Genomic DNA, 16,275 nt, shown 5'->3' with positions numbered 1-16,275 from the left:
ACACAGAGGTAACAGGATAATTAATGATATTCAAAGGCTCTATATTTGATCAATTTTTTCATCATGTTACTGTATTATTGTAACGAATATTTCACACTAAATTTACTGCACAATAAATATTTCTATAATACATTAAAAAATTTTCTTCAATTTTTAATTTTCATAGCTAACAAACCCTTGGTCTCAACAGTAGGACAATCTTCTTGTGCCAGCTGCAAACCGGATAAAACAAAGATTGTAAAGCAAGGAATCTGTGGCATCTGGCAAATGATGCATATACGAGGTGGAAGCTGGTCACCAACCAGGCAGAAAACCTCAATGTAATACCCTTTCTTTGACCGCCTTGGAGAGTATTCGCTTTCACTCTCCCAAGCCAGTTACTTTGTTTACCCATGAATTCTTGTTTCAGTGCGCGCGCTTTGTTGTTATCATGGATTCCTTCGTTTCTACAAGGCCTCATCAACACGTGTGTGGTAAAAATAAACCTGTTTCATATTAGTGGTCTCTATAGCTTTTGTTTACTTTTGTGATTCCTTGGTGACGTGTCTCGTATTACAGCTGTAGACTCGCCAGATTATGGTACAATGCTTGATTCTTTGTATATGTTATTTATGATGCCCCTTTGTATGTTATATGCTTTGTGTATATTCTTATTTATACTGTCTTTCATGGAGAGTGTGATTTATGTACCTTCTTAGTTAACTCAAGAGTTTATTTATGTTTATGTCTGTATTCAACAACGTGTTTTTTTTATTTGCAGTGTACTACTGTAGTGGAATTGTTTACTGAATAAAACCTTGATTCTGGTTACACCGGGTTTACTTCAATTTATTCAGTAAAACAATTCAATCGCCATGGAACGACTTCTACGCCCTCCCCGGTTCGAAGTGGACCCTGACTCTGCCCAGGCCGCCAAGGAGTGGACACACTGGCTGCGGACATTTACAAACTTCGTTGAAGCAGTGCAGCTGACTACCCCTACCCTTGACAAACTGGTTCTTCTCACTAACTATGTGGCTCCTAGTGTGTATGACTTTATTTCTGAGTGTGAGACTTATGAGAAGGCTGAAGAGGTTCTGACATCTTTGTACGTGAAACCAAAGAATGAAATATTTGCCAGACATTTACTTGCCACTCGCAGGCAAAACTCAGGTGAGTCCCTGGATCAGTTCCTGCAGGCACTGAAGCTACTTGCTAAGGACTGCCAATTCAAAAGTGTAACTGCGGAGGAAGCGTGTGACAGTTATGTTCGGGATGCCTTCATTAATGGTTTGGTCTCGTGTGCAATACGCCAGCGTCTGTTGGAGAATAGGACACTGAACCTAAATACTGCTTATGAACAGGCTCGCACTCTGGAAATGGCCCAGAAGCATTCAGCCTCCTACTCTTCAGCAGAACCTGTCAATGCTGCTGTGTCAGCAGTGAGTCGAGAGGAGGAATCATCTAGTGCTGAAAATAACAGTGAGTCTGTTTCTGCTGCTACTTCTGGTGCTCGATGTTTTTTTTGTGGGAACAACCGGCATCCCCGGACTCAGTGTCCTGCTAAAGACGCTGTGTGTTTGAAATGTAAGAAGCAAGGGCATTATGCTAGGGTGTGCCGCTCTGTGAAACAGGTGAGTGGCTCTTCTAGTCCAAAACATTCTGCAGCAATGCCAGCTTCAATAGTGGGGGCCTCCCCTAAGTGTCTTGAAAAATCCATAACACCTCTCAAGCTTAATGGTAGCTCTGTCAGTGCCCTTATTGATACTGGGAGTTCAGACAGCTTTGTGCGTCATGATGTAGTGGACCTAAACAAACTAACTATGTCTCCAGAGCATGGAAAAGTCTCTATGGCTGATGAATCCCTGTCCTCAAACATCTTAGGTCTGTGCACTGTGGACTTGGAGTTGCAAGGAGAGACTTATCACGGTGTTGAACTCAAGGTGTTACAAAGCTTATGTAGTGATGTGATACTAGGGCATGACTTCCTGAGGAAACATTCTGGCCTGGAAATGGATTTTGGAGGAGAAAAACCTCCCTTGAAGATATGTTCACTAGGTGTTGTTAAGGTGACCCCTCCTTTCCTTTTCAAGAACCTGACACCAGATTGTAAACCAGTGGCTAATAAGTCAAGATTATACTCCTTGAGTGACAAGCAGTTCATTGAAGCCGAGACTGAGCGTATGATGTCGGAAGGAATAATAAGGCCTAGTAATTCTCCTTGGAGGGCTCAAGTGCTGGTGACATCAGGGGAGAATCAGAAGAGGAGGATGGTTATAGATTACTCTCGTACCATAAACAGGTTCACTGAGCTTGATGCCTACCCCCTGCCAAATATCGACGAGATGGTGAACAACATTGCACGGTACAAGGTGTTCAGTACCTTAGATCTGAAAAGTGCTTACCATCAGGTTGCAATAAGAGAAGAGAGACCGTACACTGCATTTGAAGCTGGGGGCAAACTTTATGAGTTCAGTCGCATTCCATTTGGAGTGAAAAATGGAGTAGCAGCTTTTCAACGTGTGCTTGACGAAATCCTTAAGAAAGAAAAAGTAAGTGGTACTTTTGCTTATGTTGACAATGTTACTGTGTGTGGTGAGACAGAGGAGGAGCATGACCAGAATTTACGGAGGTTTTTGAAGGTGGCTGAGGAGTACAATCTCACTCTAAACCACAACAAGTGTGACTTCAAAGTCAGATCCATTAAATTACTTGGGTATTCAGTAACGGATGGGGAAATCACACACACCCGATCCGGAACGCTTGCAACCACTGTGGAATCTTTCACCCCCCTAAAGATGCAGCTTCTCTTCGCATGACCATGGGATTGCTTGCACATTACTCAAGATGGATACCAAAATTTTCAGAGAAAATCCGCCCTCTCACACAAGCCAATGGTTTTCCTTTGTCCACTGAAGCACTGCTAGCTCTCGGGAACTTGAAGAAAGACATTGCTAGTGCGGTGGTAACGGCCATTGATCCCTCCTCTCTTTTCACTGTGGAAACGGACGCCTCTGATCATGCGATAGCAGCTACTCTGGACCACGAATGATCGCCCAGTGGCTTTCTTTTCCCGCACTCTCACTCGCAGTGAACAAGGACATTCCTCAGTGGAAAGGAAGCTTATGCCATAGTGGAGGCATTGAGGAAGTGGAGACACTACTTAATTGGACACCACTTCAAGCTCATCACTGACCAACGTAGTGTAAAGTTTATGTTTGACTCTAAATCAAACAGTAAATAAAGAATGACAAAATAGCGAGGTGGCGAGTTTTGAACTCTTCATGTTTTTTCACTATGACATAGTATACCGTCCAGGAACAGAAAACATACCAGCTGATGCTCTCTCCCGCATCTGTGGTGCCACTACTTCTGATAAGCTCCGAGAACTTCATGAAATCCTATGTCACCCTGGGATATCTCGCATGATGCATTTTGTCCGGGGCGGAATCTACCTTACTCGGTAGAAGAAGTGAGGAAAATTACCACCTCTTGCCAAGTGTGTTTAGAGCTCAAACCTCGATTCATCAAATCCTCGGGACAACTGATCAAAGCAACCCAGCCTTTCGAGAGGTTGAACTTAAGATTTCAAAGGCCCAGTTCCCTCTCAATCTAGAAACAAGTACCTTCTCACTGTTGTGGATGAATTTTCAAGGTTCCCGTTTGTTTTCCTTTGTGCAGATATGACCACTAGAACTATCATCAGTTGTTTGGTGCAACTTTTTGCTTTGTTTGGCATGCCAGCGTACATCCACACTGACAGGGGTGCATGTTTTATGTCTGAAGAGCTGAAGGATTTCCTGATGAAGAAAGGTGTTGCTACCAGTCGCACTACACCTTATAACCCTAAAGGGAATGGTCAGGCTGAAAAATATAACGGAGTTATATGGAAAACTCTGACATTAGCCCTTAAGACAAGGAACCTCGATGTGTCTCAGTGGGAAACTGTTCTCCCAGATGCTCTCCATTGTATACGCTTCTTGTTGTGCACTTCCACGAACTGTACTCCTCATGAGCGCCTTTTCCTGCATAGTAGAAGGTCCACCACCGGCCAATCGTTGCCTACTTGGCTCATCCAAGGAGGGCCTGCTCTCCTGAGACGCCATGTAAGATACAGCAAGAACGACCCCTTAGTGGATGAGGTTGAAATCGTAGAGGCGAACCCCAAGTATGCTCATGTGAAACTTCCAGATGGTAGGGTGACTACGGTTTCATTAAGACATCTTGCTCCTATGGCTAGTGACAACCGTGAAAGTACAGATGCTGGGGTTCCTGTATCTCAGTCCGAGGTTCCTGAGGAATTGTCAGTTGCAAATGCTCCTCAGGAGATTGCACGCAGTCTCTCCCATGTGGATATTGCTTCTCAGCATGACACACTTCAGGAATCCCGTACAGTCCCTCAACAGGTAGCCTCACCTCCTCCACTTCGAAGGTCAGAGAGAGTGAGGCAACCTCCAAAGTACCTTCAGGATTGCTCCAAGTGAACTTAACTGAGAAGGGAAGAATGTGGTAAAAATAAACCTGTTTCATATTAGTGGTCTCTATAGCTTTTGTTTACTTTTGTGATTCCTTGGTGACGTGTCTCGTATTACAGCTGTAGACTCGCCAGATTATGGTACAATGCTTGATTCTTTGTATATGTTATTTATGATGCCCCTTTGTATGTTATATGCTTTGTGTATATTCTTATTTATACTGTCTTTCATGGAGAGTGTGATTTATGTACCTTCTTAGTTAACTCAAGTGTTTATTTATGTTTATGTCTGTATTCAACAACGTGTTTTTTTATTTGCAGTGTACTACTGTAGTGGAATTGTTTACTGAATAAAACCTTGATTCTGGTTACATTGGGTTTACTTCAACGTGTGCCCAGACATTTGGGGTTTCCTACTCCAGGTTTTTTGCTGCCACCATTACAGATCCCCATACGACATGCAGTAGGTGCCGATCTAATTTTTGTACTATTACTACTCCTTGCTAGGAATGTCATTCCAGGCCTAAGTCGCATGCTCCAATCACACGTTGATATCGAAGGGAGCATTCTACTTTTGTATTGACACATTTACCTTTTTGCAGCATTGAGGTGTAAAAATAATCAAACTGGGACATTTCAAATTTTATGGTTGCTTTGGAAGTACGTAATATTGTCATGACACATTTTTTCATTTAACAACTGAACTGAGATTTGATGGCGACTTCACTTGGGTCAGATGCATCAGCGATGAGTGAACGAAAGATTAGTAAATGTTTCGTAAGTGTTTATCCTGAAATTTGGCTACATGTAACATTTTCTTAGTTTGAAATATACAACAGATTTCACATATTATGGCATTAATGCAAGCAATAATCGTGTTTCTGAACTGATATAATAGATAAATAAAGAGCATGTTAGGTTGCAAGTTAATGAATTTTAAACTAAATCCTTTGCAGTCATGTAGCGTCAGTTTTGAGCATAGCTGTACAATGCTTTGCATAAAATAATATCATAAAATATCTTTTTCACTCTAACCCTTTAATCATAAATAACCTGACTTCTCTCCAACATTTCTCATTACATAGACTTATCAGACCATAAAAAAAAAAGACCTAGTCTGAATGCCCCGACACCTTCATTAATTGACATTTCTTTCTTCTGGCTGAAACGTCCACAAGTCTTCCAGAATTTAACATTTTGCATATTAAGCCATTCATTTTCAGTCTTTCTTTCACTTAATACTAGTACATATTTATCAAAATGTTGCCTTGTAATTCGTGAATATCAAGTGAGGTTTTTCTCAGTAATTACCCTTCAAACTGGTACTGTTCCCCCTTGGAGCGGTGTTACTAAGATTACTTTTTTTTTTTTTAAAGTAATTTTCTTTTAATTTTAATTTGTCCCTACTCTCATCTCTGTTGGCTGCTCAGTCATGAAGTCCAGACCAGACTGCCTGAACTGTTTTCCCAAGCTGAGTACTACTTGCCTCCATGCAGTCCCCTCTGCAAAGAATTATCCTATTACTCTTGGGAGAAGTTCTCCTTTCACCTCGATTGCCTAGACTTATACTTGTACCTTCTACTATTGCCCAACTGCCTTCATAGGATCTCCTGTAGGGCTTGAATTCTTTCCTTATGACAAGTTATTGGGTGTCTTTGGATGTACGTGTATAGAATATGGGCCTACTGCCTTCAGTGATGCTTCCCTTACCTAATGTGGATCTTGCAATGCATGCAGCTTCTCCAATATAGCAGCCGGAAAGTCTACCAGTGTCTCACCTTCCTTATCATTTGTGACATTGACTTCACTGTTGTCTTCAACCAATATAGCAGCCAGAAAGTCTACCAATGTCTCACCTTCCTTGTCATTTGTGACATTGACCTCACTCTTGTCTTCAACCTCTAGCACTCCCATCCATGACGGCTATTTGGCCCACATCACTATCTGTTCTCTAGCCTCAATTGAAGGATGTTTCACTTCCCATGGATTTACCTACTGCAGTACCTATAACAACAAATTACAATCGCAGCCGAAATTCCTCTACTTCCCAGAATTATTCCATGTTGAAGCCTGTATCTCCAGAACCAAATTTGGAGTATTTTGGGTGTGTTGCTGGGCCTATGTTTGACTTTCACCGTCCACAGCCTTAACCTTCTCAAACACATGCGTTGAATATCCTTTTCATCATAAAAATAACACCTGTGGCCAGAGGAGCTTAATGCCAAGTAATCAGCTGTCAAATTCTAGATGCATTCAGCCAGGCATTATCAACATATGGTAAATGATGGACTAACACCTTGATATGTTAGCATTAGTCAACTGAGTCTTAAACTTGCTACAGCACTGCTTCACATGCTATGAACTTCACCACTGTACTTATTAACCGTTCCAAATCTCTACTATGAATTACAAGTACGTACAGGCAGTCCCCGGGGTTACGACGAAGGTTCCGTTCTTGAAACGCGTTGTAACCCAGAAAATCGTTGTAAGCCAGGAGAAAGTAAAAAATCCTAAGAAAACCTTACTTTTAATGCTTTGGGTGCATTCAAAACTATGTAAAATGCATTCCTATGGCAATTTCCATAAAAAAAAAACCTTCAAATATTGATTATTTTGCATTTTTGGTGTCATATTTCTTCTGCCAGATCAGTTGTAGGCGTCGTAACCCTGAAACATGAGTCGTAACTCTGGAAATAATTTCTGATGAATATAATTGAAAAGCACCTTCACCATGGAACGTCGTAAGCCGAACCCGTCGTAACCCGGGGACTGCCTGTACTGTATAATAAAGTACAATACATTAACTTCCCATAAGAAAGACAAAATGAAACAAGAGCTGCTTCAAAACCCAGTACATTGTATTTTAAATGTCAACAACCCTGACAGTAATTTGAAAAACACCAATTAAAAGATTTGGGGCCACTGAAACACCAAAACAGAATACATACTAGGTACCCTGCTTACAAACCAGGTTCACAAGTTGGTTTTTAATATGTACTGCATAGTTTTTTTGTAATGCTTACTTTCCCAGGTTAACTCGGGAATCATAGACTATCCCTTTACCTTTCAGGTTTTAGAGCAAAAATATTTAAGAAAAATCAAGCAGATTTTTTTTTATTTTTTAGCTGCTCCGTAAAAGTATATACTACTATATTTAAAATTTGAAAAATGCAAAGGAGTTACACCAAATACATACCTTGAAATCAGAAGTTACGGCTTATATATACTGTATCATTAAGGATTATCAAAATGTTGTGCTAAATTAACCTCATCAAAATTTTGAATATACATGCTTGAATGCTGCAATCCATACATAAATCTTTTTCCAAATATAGTTCTTTAGATTCCATCTAATACTAAAAACTTCATATAACGCTCTACAACCAACACAACTGGCTCTTCTCCCATCTGTATCCATCTGCTGATGATTTACCATGATCCTATTTTTAAGTTCTTTAATTTCGTTCATTGTATCCACAGTCTCTTACTGCCCTCCATGGAACCCAAGGGAGACCTTTAACAACTTACACAACATGAAGATTTTCTACATTAAATATGTTTTGATTTTAAACTAATCGATGCAGCCTCGATAAATATTACTGCACATGCATGATTCTCAGGAGAGCAGTTCAACCATGGCCCTCTTAGGAGTCAAGGAATAAGGCACTCCTAGATGATAAATGCAGATGGGACCTGGAGTCGGCACTACTCACTGATCAAGCCTCAAAATCACAAACCCTGTCTCTCAAAATGAGTTCCAGTATGTCTAGCAGAAGGATCTCATCTAAGCGTACAAACCAGACAGCAGGTCGAACCTAGACCTGCTGTGCACTGGTGAGAACTCCGAACAACTTACCTATATTAAGGGCACCAGAGAAGCAACAATTTGACCTTTGACTGCACCTCACACAAGACTTTGGATAGGTAGTAGCAACAAGAGCAAGAAAAAATAAATAGATTCCAAGCTGATTTGATAAATAATACCTATATATACTCAATATGAAATCGCAAAACTTGGGTATATCTGGAACGGATTTGCTACCTCTCCACACCCCAAACTAGTCACTAAATGGATATCATCATCATCCAGGTGCCACATCCCCAAGGACGTCGGCAATCATGGCTGGCCATTCCTCTCTATTTCCAGCTCTCTACAGCAACAGAGCTGCAGACATTCTTCCTCCAGTCATTCTCACCAATCCATCCATATATTTTTGTCTAGGTCTTCCTTTCAGTCTCCTTCCATTGATTTTTCCAGTGAGAGAGAGATACTCTAGTTCTTGTCTCCTCACTATGTGACCCACAAACTGCATTTGTCTACCTCTCACCGAGGCCAAAAGCTCTCTTTCAATGCCTACTCTCTCTAATACTTCATTAGTTTTCCTTTCTGTCCATGATATCTTTAACATCCTTCTCCAAAACCACATTTCTGCAGCCTGTAATCTCTCCTCGTCTGCCTTCCTCAAAGTCCAAGTTTCACAGCCATATAACAATACAGACTAAACAAAACATTTCACAAACCTCCTCCTTAGATTCATAGATATTTCCGAGTTGGTGACTAATTGCTTGACCTTACCAAATGAATCTTTTGCCATGGATATTCTCTTTTTGATCTCTTTTTTGCATTTTCCATCACTAGTGACAGTATATCCTAAATAATTAAAACTATCAGTTTATTTAACTGTTTCAGCATCAATTCTTATATCTATTCTTGGGGGTATTTCATCCTTGGTGAAAACCAAAACCTGTTTTTTTTAAATTTATTGACAGACCTCTTTCTCCGCTTGATATGTAAAAGATAAATCATCACCAATGCAAAATATCCATGTGATCTGTTGGTGACTTACCCTAGAGTTCAGCTATGACACATCATAATACTGTTAACCATTCTTAACCAAATTTTGGCTCGTGCAAACAAATCGCAACAAAGTTATATTTTAATTAAAGCTTCTTGCAACTCGAGGCCAACTTTGACCATTAGGTAAGGTGTCTTATGCCCATAAGTGTGTGTATAATGTAACAATTCTAATACCAAACCACAATATTTTCAAAAGATTGGGGTACATTTCTACAAAATATTTTCAATGTAGGTATATTTAGTTAGCCTTGATCCAAAACAAACCCAGACCCTATTAGATAATAAAAGAAATTAAAAGGCATGTTGGCAAGCTCATTTTCTGTTTTACCTTATGGAGCAATATGTTGAATGGAAGGGGGGAGGGGGAAGGATTGTGTTAGGACCCAACTCTTTGAGTCATATTTGTATGATTCTATCTGATCTTGCTTCTTCTCATGCTCTAGAGAATGTGGGCGACTGTTGCTGTTAACACATATGGACTGCTTTCTTTCATTTTTATGCTGCGATTTGTGCATACCTTTGCTATTTGCAGTGTTGCTGTGCATTCTTTTTGGTTTTATCTCACACTATTGGCACAGGTTTTCAATAACTCTACAGTTCTCAAATACACGGGGAGTACCTGTCACATTTCAATAACATTGTTACGGTGACTTTTTCTGAAATTACCACAGTAAATTTATATAATGTTCATTACTTGAAGCGTACGTTTTTACTTTCAGGTTTCAAAGCTCTCCAAGGGCCAACACTTCACGCGGACCCATTCTCGAACTTTTTCTCGATGACTAGCATGGTACCTGGCCGTGCTTCTTGACCTAGCCTACTCCGATTGCCCAGACCGGCAACAACCCTCGTGACTTCATTTAATAAAATTCCCGGCTTCCATTATTAATGCAACGTAACAAGTTCAGTGGACTAAAGGTTCGGAAGGAGGCAATTTTCAAAGAAAAAGGGTCCCGCTGATCAGACATCAAGCTTTCCGAAACAATTAAAAAAATCTGCGGAAAGTCAGCTCGTCTGATGCATCCATTTTGCGAATTAGGGTGACAGCACGGAAAATTACGAAAGCTGTCGTCATTTCGTTCATCATTCGACAGCTGTTAGCGCCCAGGTCATAACAACAGAGGATAAATATCGACATAAACACTGGTGTCTTCTGCCATGTGATGGGGGGTTTCTTTTCTCTCAGCGACCGTTCCCGCAACACACTCAATTAACGGGCGAGATTCTTTTTAAACCCTTCTCGAAGGCCTAATGCACCAAAGGAACGACTAATAACAAGTCATTTACCATGCTTCCACCTCAGCGTTTCATTTGCCACCGGGAAACGGATTCCAACAAGAGCACAAACAGAAAAATTTGGGCCGTGAACGCGGTCCAATTCTCCTTCGTAGGGAATACGTGGTAGAAGCACAACTAACATCCGGACCCGTCGACATCTACAACTGCATCCGGCCCCCTGAAAGCATTATAAAGAATCTTCAGGACCCCATTTACCTGAAATTCACGCGTACTCACCGATATTATGCCGGATATCTCGTCAAAAATACGCTTTCCTTACTTGGGTGACACAGAGTACACCCTATCCGCCATGTTGATTCGTCGGATACTGAGGTGCCGCAAGATCATTTGTCGTAATGGCAGTTCAGCCCAAAATCCGAGTCGATTTTAATCATTTTTCACACGAATCTCATTCTCGACGCCATATCGGCCTGCCAGCGTCGAAAATTTCCGATTCAACCATTTCGTTCCGCAAAATTTGCGTCGTAACTTCGGTGACGTAACTTTTACGACAAACGTAAATAACAGTCGAGAGAATTTGCGACGGAGAAACAGAGGAGCGCCGGGATGCGCATCCAAAATGGCTGGACGGGGAAGTCGAGTCGGTCCCCGCAACACAAGCAAAGCTCTCTCTCCCTCTATACTTTTCGTTCTTTCTCTCTCTTTCTATCTCACACACAACCACTCACCTATTGATTGTGACGTCACTAAATAGTGTATTTCTTATGTTTTCGTCCTTTTTTCAGAGAAAGTCTATATTAAATAACACATATATTGATTGCAATCGTCCATCATTTTTATATCATGCATTCCTTAACATTCACTGTAAATAACGGTGGGTGTCTCGGCGCCACTGAGCTAAAACGAACGAAACAAAAAATTAATCAAATTATAATTACCGAACTAAACAAAGTGATATTATTAGGGGTAACTGACTTACGATCAAAACAGGTCAGCACGTGGATACCTGTTTGAATTCAACAAATAAACTCAGAAAACCGCTGTTGTCATTAGTTTGCCCTGTAAAAATAGCTGTTATAACTTGCCAACGTCACCTGTAGTCAAAACGCCCTAATGATTCATCAAACGTTTCATGGCAAGATGTCACCCCTGGTGTAGTCGAAAACTGTTGTCCATTTGTATACTGTATTTATGAATGAAAATTTGGTATGTGAATTAACGCGTGTAAAGAATTGGAGCTCTAACGATCATTCCTGGGAAATCAGAAAAAGTGTCCATGTACCACTGTTGTGCTTATGGCATCTGTCAAGACATGTTTTGCAACAAGTCGGATAATGCCCTTCGTGTCTGGGGTTAGGAGGGAGGGGTCAAGACCCCGAATACCGGTCGGATATGCACGGCCACAGCATCATCGGCTCCTTGCCTTGTGTATCCTGGTTCCTTCCGTGAAATGTGAGTGCTTATATTTCGCACACCTGACAAGCCTCCTTACTGCCATGACACAATTTCCGTCTGTTTTAATTTACATCGATGGGATTGCTTCAAAACAACTGTTCTCGTGCCTACGTATATATGCAGCGATTTCTAGATGACGTAATGTTGTGGGCGATTCGGCGCAGCCTCTATCATATGGTTTCGATTTTCAGGTTCCACTTTGGTTTTACGTATAAAGCCCCCGACAGGGATGATTCTCTCTCTGGCAGGCCATTGTACATTTTCTAAATAAGTTACTTCTTTTATTTTATTATATCATTGTCTTTAGTGTTTTCTCTTCAGTATCATAGCTCCTGCAGAATAAGTCTAGTTCTTTTTTTTAATCTGCTCTCTTCTTGTAATCATTGATCGTCGCTGCAAAGCGGTATTTTGTTGCATGATCTTGGTGCGCTGTGTTCAAATGCTCTCTCAACTGACTTACAATTTGTTCTAGGTTCAAATAGCCTATGCTTCACATGCATGTCTGATCACAATATCCATTTTAGGACTGAAGAACCCTAAGTAGTTTCTGAGATATGTTGGTACACCGCATGTAAGTGCTTCAAAGTGTGTAAGAAGTATTTTGTATTCTATTGTTCCTTTTACTGGGAGCCAATATAGCTCAATTAGTGCTAGGCTTATTCTGTCACGGTAGCGTAATCTTTTTGTTAATCTGACGGATCTAATTTGTACCACAATCAATTTTCTTAGTAGGTAGTTAGGGAGACCGTGGTATACTAGTATATAAAGTTGGAATAGTAAAGTCTCGAAAGTATTTGGTTACAAATTGCTGTTTTCAGGGCATCGTCCTTTAACTATTTTCCGATAAATGCAATTTTTCTGATATGATAATTACAGGCTTTTACAATTATGCAATATATGATTTTACATCGACAATTTATTATCAATAAATACTCCTTAAGTTCCTCACTAATGCTACAATGCTTGTGGATGACGAACTAATAGTTATTCTTCTGAAATGTTCGTATTTCCTTAATGCACTCTCAGATCCAAATAGCATACACTCAGTTTTGTCTTCATTAAGTTTTATCTTCGCCGTACGATAGGTTCGATATCGGCCTATAGAAGAAGCTAAGGTTTTCTCAATTTATTACCTTACCCTTTGTAAGCCGTCTTTATACAAGTAAGCTTTTTAACTTTTGGGGAAGGATACCTGTGCTCTGTTAATTTGGACAATAATATAGGTCCCTCAACTTATTAAAGATTTTCTTTCCTCTTTTAAGTCACTTGTGGGAAATGGGTCTTTTTTTAACATCAGGTTTTTTTTTCTCTTTTCCTCATTAATTATTCAAAGTCATTCATATTATAGTTCTTCAAACGTACTGAATTTGCTATTTCTCATTATGATCACTGGGAGATCGGAATGGACATCCTTTTCTAAATTATGACAGATTCTTTCATCTTTTTTTCTTTCTTTTTTAATTAAGTAGTTCACAAAGTTATCAGCCAGGTTCTTCTTGTGGTTATTAGCTACATCAGGTACAACTTTTCCTTTCTCAAGTCCTAATATTCTGGCTAAATTATCGTGCATTTTTTTTAAGACTTCCTCTACTAAACATTTTATTGTAATATATTTTCTTGATTTTAATCATCAAGTCGTTGTGCTGATTTCTGGCTGTTTTATAGTGATCAATTTTCATTACGCCTTGACTTTTTCGAGCTTCGCATAATTCACTGTTAAACCATTTTGGCATTTTCTTTCACTATTATTTGCCTTGTCACTTCTGGACATTTATCGTTGTAGTTTGATGTTAATATACTTATGCTGTACTACCTAATCTGTAAAGCAGCTTGCATGCCTCGTCTCCTGTCAAAGTATCCCTCAAATTATACTTGTACTCCTGGCTTTGTTTTTCTTATTTTCTTTATGCTCTTAGCAATAAATTTATCAGCTTTAAAGTTGGTTTTGTTTCTGAAGGTAAGTGTTTAATTTTTACATTTTACACACACACAATTGCTTTATTCATTAAGGAAATGCAGGCGCTGATAGCTACTGGTTTTGGAATTAATTACCTGCTAGTTCAAAGGGTCAAATGGGTTTCCTTGATACCGGAAACTATCTGTGTTAATATTAAGATTTGCTCTCCCTGGGAAAATATGCTGCGGCCGGCCATGTGTAAATTAAGCATCAGAATCACCTAAAAAAAAAAAAAAATTCAGACAAACCTACAGATTTAATTGACATTATTTTTAAATGATTTTTTTTTTCTTTTAAACTTATTGAGACTATTTTTGGTATTATGTAGTGTGGGCAAAACTAAATGACTCATCAGATATTTTTTAGAAGAATGATTGAGAGTTGTCTTTTTTTTGTGGAGGATGGTCATGATGCGAGTATGACGAAAATTATTAAATTAAAAACTGATTAAGTGACGCAGACGCTTCAGAAAATATCGAATTTCAATTTTTCAAATACTACATTGAACTCTGATGTCGTGTGTTACACCTTACCGTTCATCTTGTTTACTGTGTTGACCTTTCGTGTCCGTTCAGTGATATTCATTCAGTTTGTTCAGTAGTAAGTATTACTAATTTTCTCATCATTGACGTAGCAATCATCAATTCATGGTGCTTGTGATGAATTTCCCGAAATAGCCTTGGGTCAGATTTTCGAGGGTCCTAAAATTATTGCTAAATTCGTCTCGCCTAGCCTAGGGCACCAGGCCTAATTACAGCAGTACAGTTCTTTGTTGATTTGTAACTATCAAGCATTAGCTACTACCTGTCATATCATTCAATATCAATGATTTCGACTGCATTTGCATCCACTTCTCGGCATCATCCATGATCTTCATGATACTATATAGTAGTAGGTACCTATGTATACTAGGTAGAAGTACCATATTGTGATGATACGGAACAGGACCGAAACCTGTCAAACAGACTCCTTGGTCAGTTCTGTTTATAGGCCTAATTATGAAGCAGAACAGTATATTTTTATTTTAAATTACTTTTTTAATTGACTGGGTTCCCTGTATCTCTTTACCTTTCTTATTTCTAGAAACTAGCTAATTTACATAGGTAATATACTATAGCCTATACTAGGTAGGCTAGTAGCTTTCCTATGTGCCTTTTCTACAACGTGGATAAGTTTATTGGGAATGCCACGTCAGCTTTTAACAATAGGGTACTAGCTACTAGGCTAATGTTTTTTTTTTTTTTGGGGGGGTGTTGGGATTAACCTTTGGACCCATCCTAAGCCATGTAAAGTTTAACCTGTTGGATGGAGATCTTTAATACTGTTACACATCCTTTCCTTCTTGGCTAATCCGGTTGTGTTGAACCGAAACCAAAATACAAAATTTGGGATACCTAGGTAATACCTAGTAGCTAGGCTATATTAAGACAGGAATTTTGGGTTAGGCTGCTGTAAATCAAGAATATGTAGTTTATGCATGCCTATCCTCATGAATTCTGCAATTTGTTACTCCCCAAAAAAGAATGGTTGTCCCATTCTCCCCCCCCCCCACCTAACCTGATCAAAGTCTTTTGCTTCGTGCAGTGGTCCATACTTTACTTCGTTAATAAGTTAACTAAGCATTCCTGATGGGAAAGAATGTTACATAGTACATGAAAAACATGAAGTAGCCTAGCTACTAGACTGCTGTTAGAAAAATATAGTAGTTTGTTCCAACAGAAATATAATCTAGGCCCTTTTAGGTAAACTAGGTTATATAGATTACTTTTGGCAAAACTGGTCAGTCTCTGAAGCATGATAACATGGTAGTTAACTAGCAGCAGGCAATTTAGAGAATGAGGAGCCCACCTTGCTATTTGGTAGGTAGCACCACATTTTCTTTGGCTGCATCTTTAGCAGATGTACTGACAATCTCTCATCATTGCTGTTATTGAAGCATCCTTGAGTACCATATTTCCTGGTGGTAAAGACCTTTTTTGTAAAGTAACCCTTGGAAATTTACCTTGTGTTCTGGAGGCTAAAGCTTACCATTTTCATCAGCCTATTGTAACTGTTTCCAGGTCATTTTGGGATTACCCCTAAGTCATTTGGACCACAGGCACCCTTCTAGGTTTGGCAACTTCAGTTTACAAGCAGAATGGGCACTGTGTTAGTACTAACCCCTTAGATGTACATAAAACATAAAATAATAATGGTAAATATCATAAACATAATGTCTTACATTTTTAGGCTGTAAAACGTTTCGGCCATTTGCCAGTGTGGATCTTATGGCCTAGATGACTTACGGCCGAAATGACCAGGGGTCTCCGAACC

The 16,275-nt window shown here is 39.6% G+C and overlaps 2 protein-coding genes and 1 long non-coding RNA gene across 3 annotated transcripts in view; 2 read left to right on the top strand and 1 right to left on the bottom strand.

Moving 5' to 3' along the window:
• Positions 1-11,040, bottom strand: part of LOC135213731 (uncharacterized) — a 125,423-nt gene extending 114,383 nt beyond the window's left edge. The window contains exon 1 of the mRNA XM_064247847.1: positions 10,827-11,040. The gene's annotated coding sequence lies outside the window, so the exon portion shown is untranslated. The remainder of the gene's footprint in view (positions 1-10,826) is intronic.
• On the top strand, positions 855-2,798 carry LOC135213917 (uncharacterized). The gene has a single exon (XM_064248011.1). It carries the CDS (start codon positions 855-857, stop codon positions 2,796-2,798), a length of 1,944 nt encoding a protein of 647 aa, XP_064104081.1.
• A 3,321-nt stretch (positions 11,041-14,361) lies between the features above and the next one.
• The window catches only part of LOC135213964 (uncharacterized), a 78,027-nt gene continuing 76,113 nt past the window's right edge, over positions 14,362-16,275 (top strand). The window contains exon 1 of the long non-coding RNA XR_010314238.1: positions 14,362-14,562. This is a non-coding gene — a long non-coding RNA (uncharacterized LOC135213964). The remainder of the gene's footprint in view (positions 14,563-16,275) is intronic.

This window comes from Macrobrachium nipponense, chromosome 43 (genome assembly GCF_015104395.2).
Source record: "Macrobrachium nipponense isolate FS-2020 chromosome 43, ASM1510439v2, whole genome shotgun sequence".
NCBI classification, from domain to species: Eukaryota; Metazoa; Arthropoda; class Malacostraca; order Decapoda; family Palaemonidae; genus Macrobrachium; species Macrobrachium nipponense.
The sequence above is the reverse complement of the archived record's forward strand: the minus strand, read 5'-3'. Positions and strand labels throughout refer to the sequence as shown.

Excerpts from the sequence above, each read along its gene's own strand:
- LOC135213917 (XM_064248011.1), top strand. The coding sequence starts at position 855 with ATGGAACGACTTCTACGCCCTCCCCGGTTCGAAGTGGACCCTGACTCT.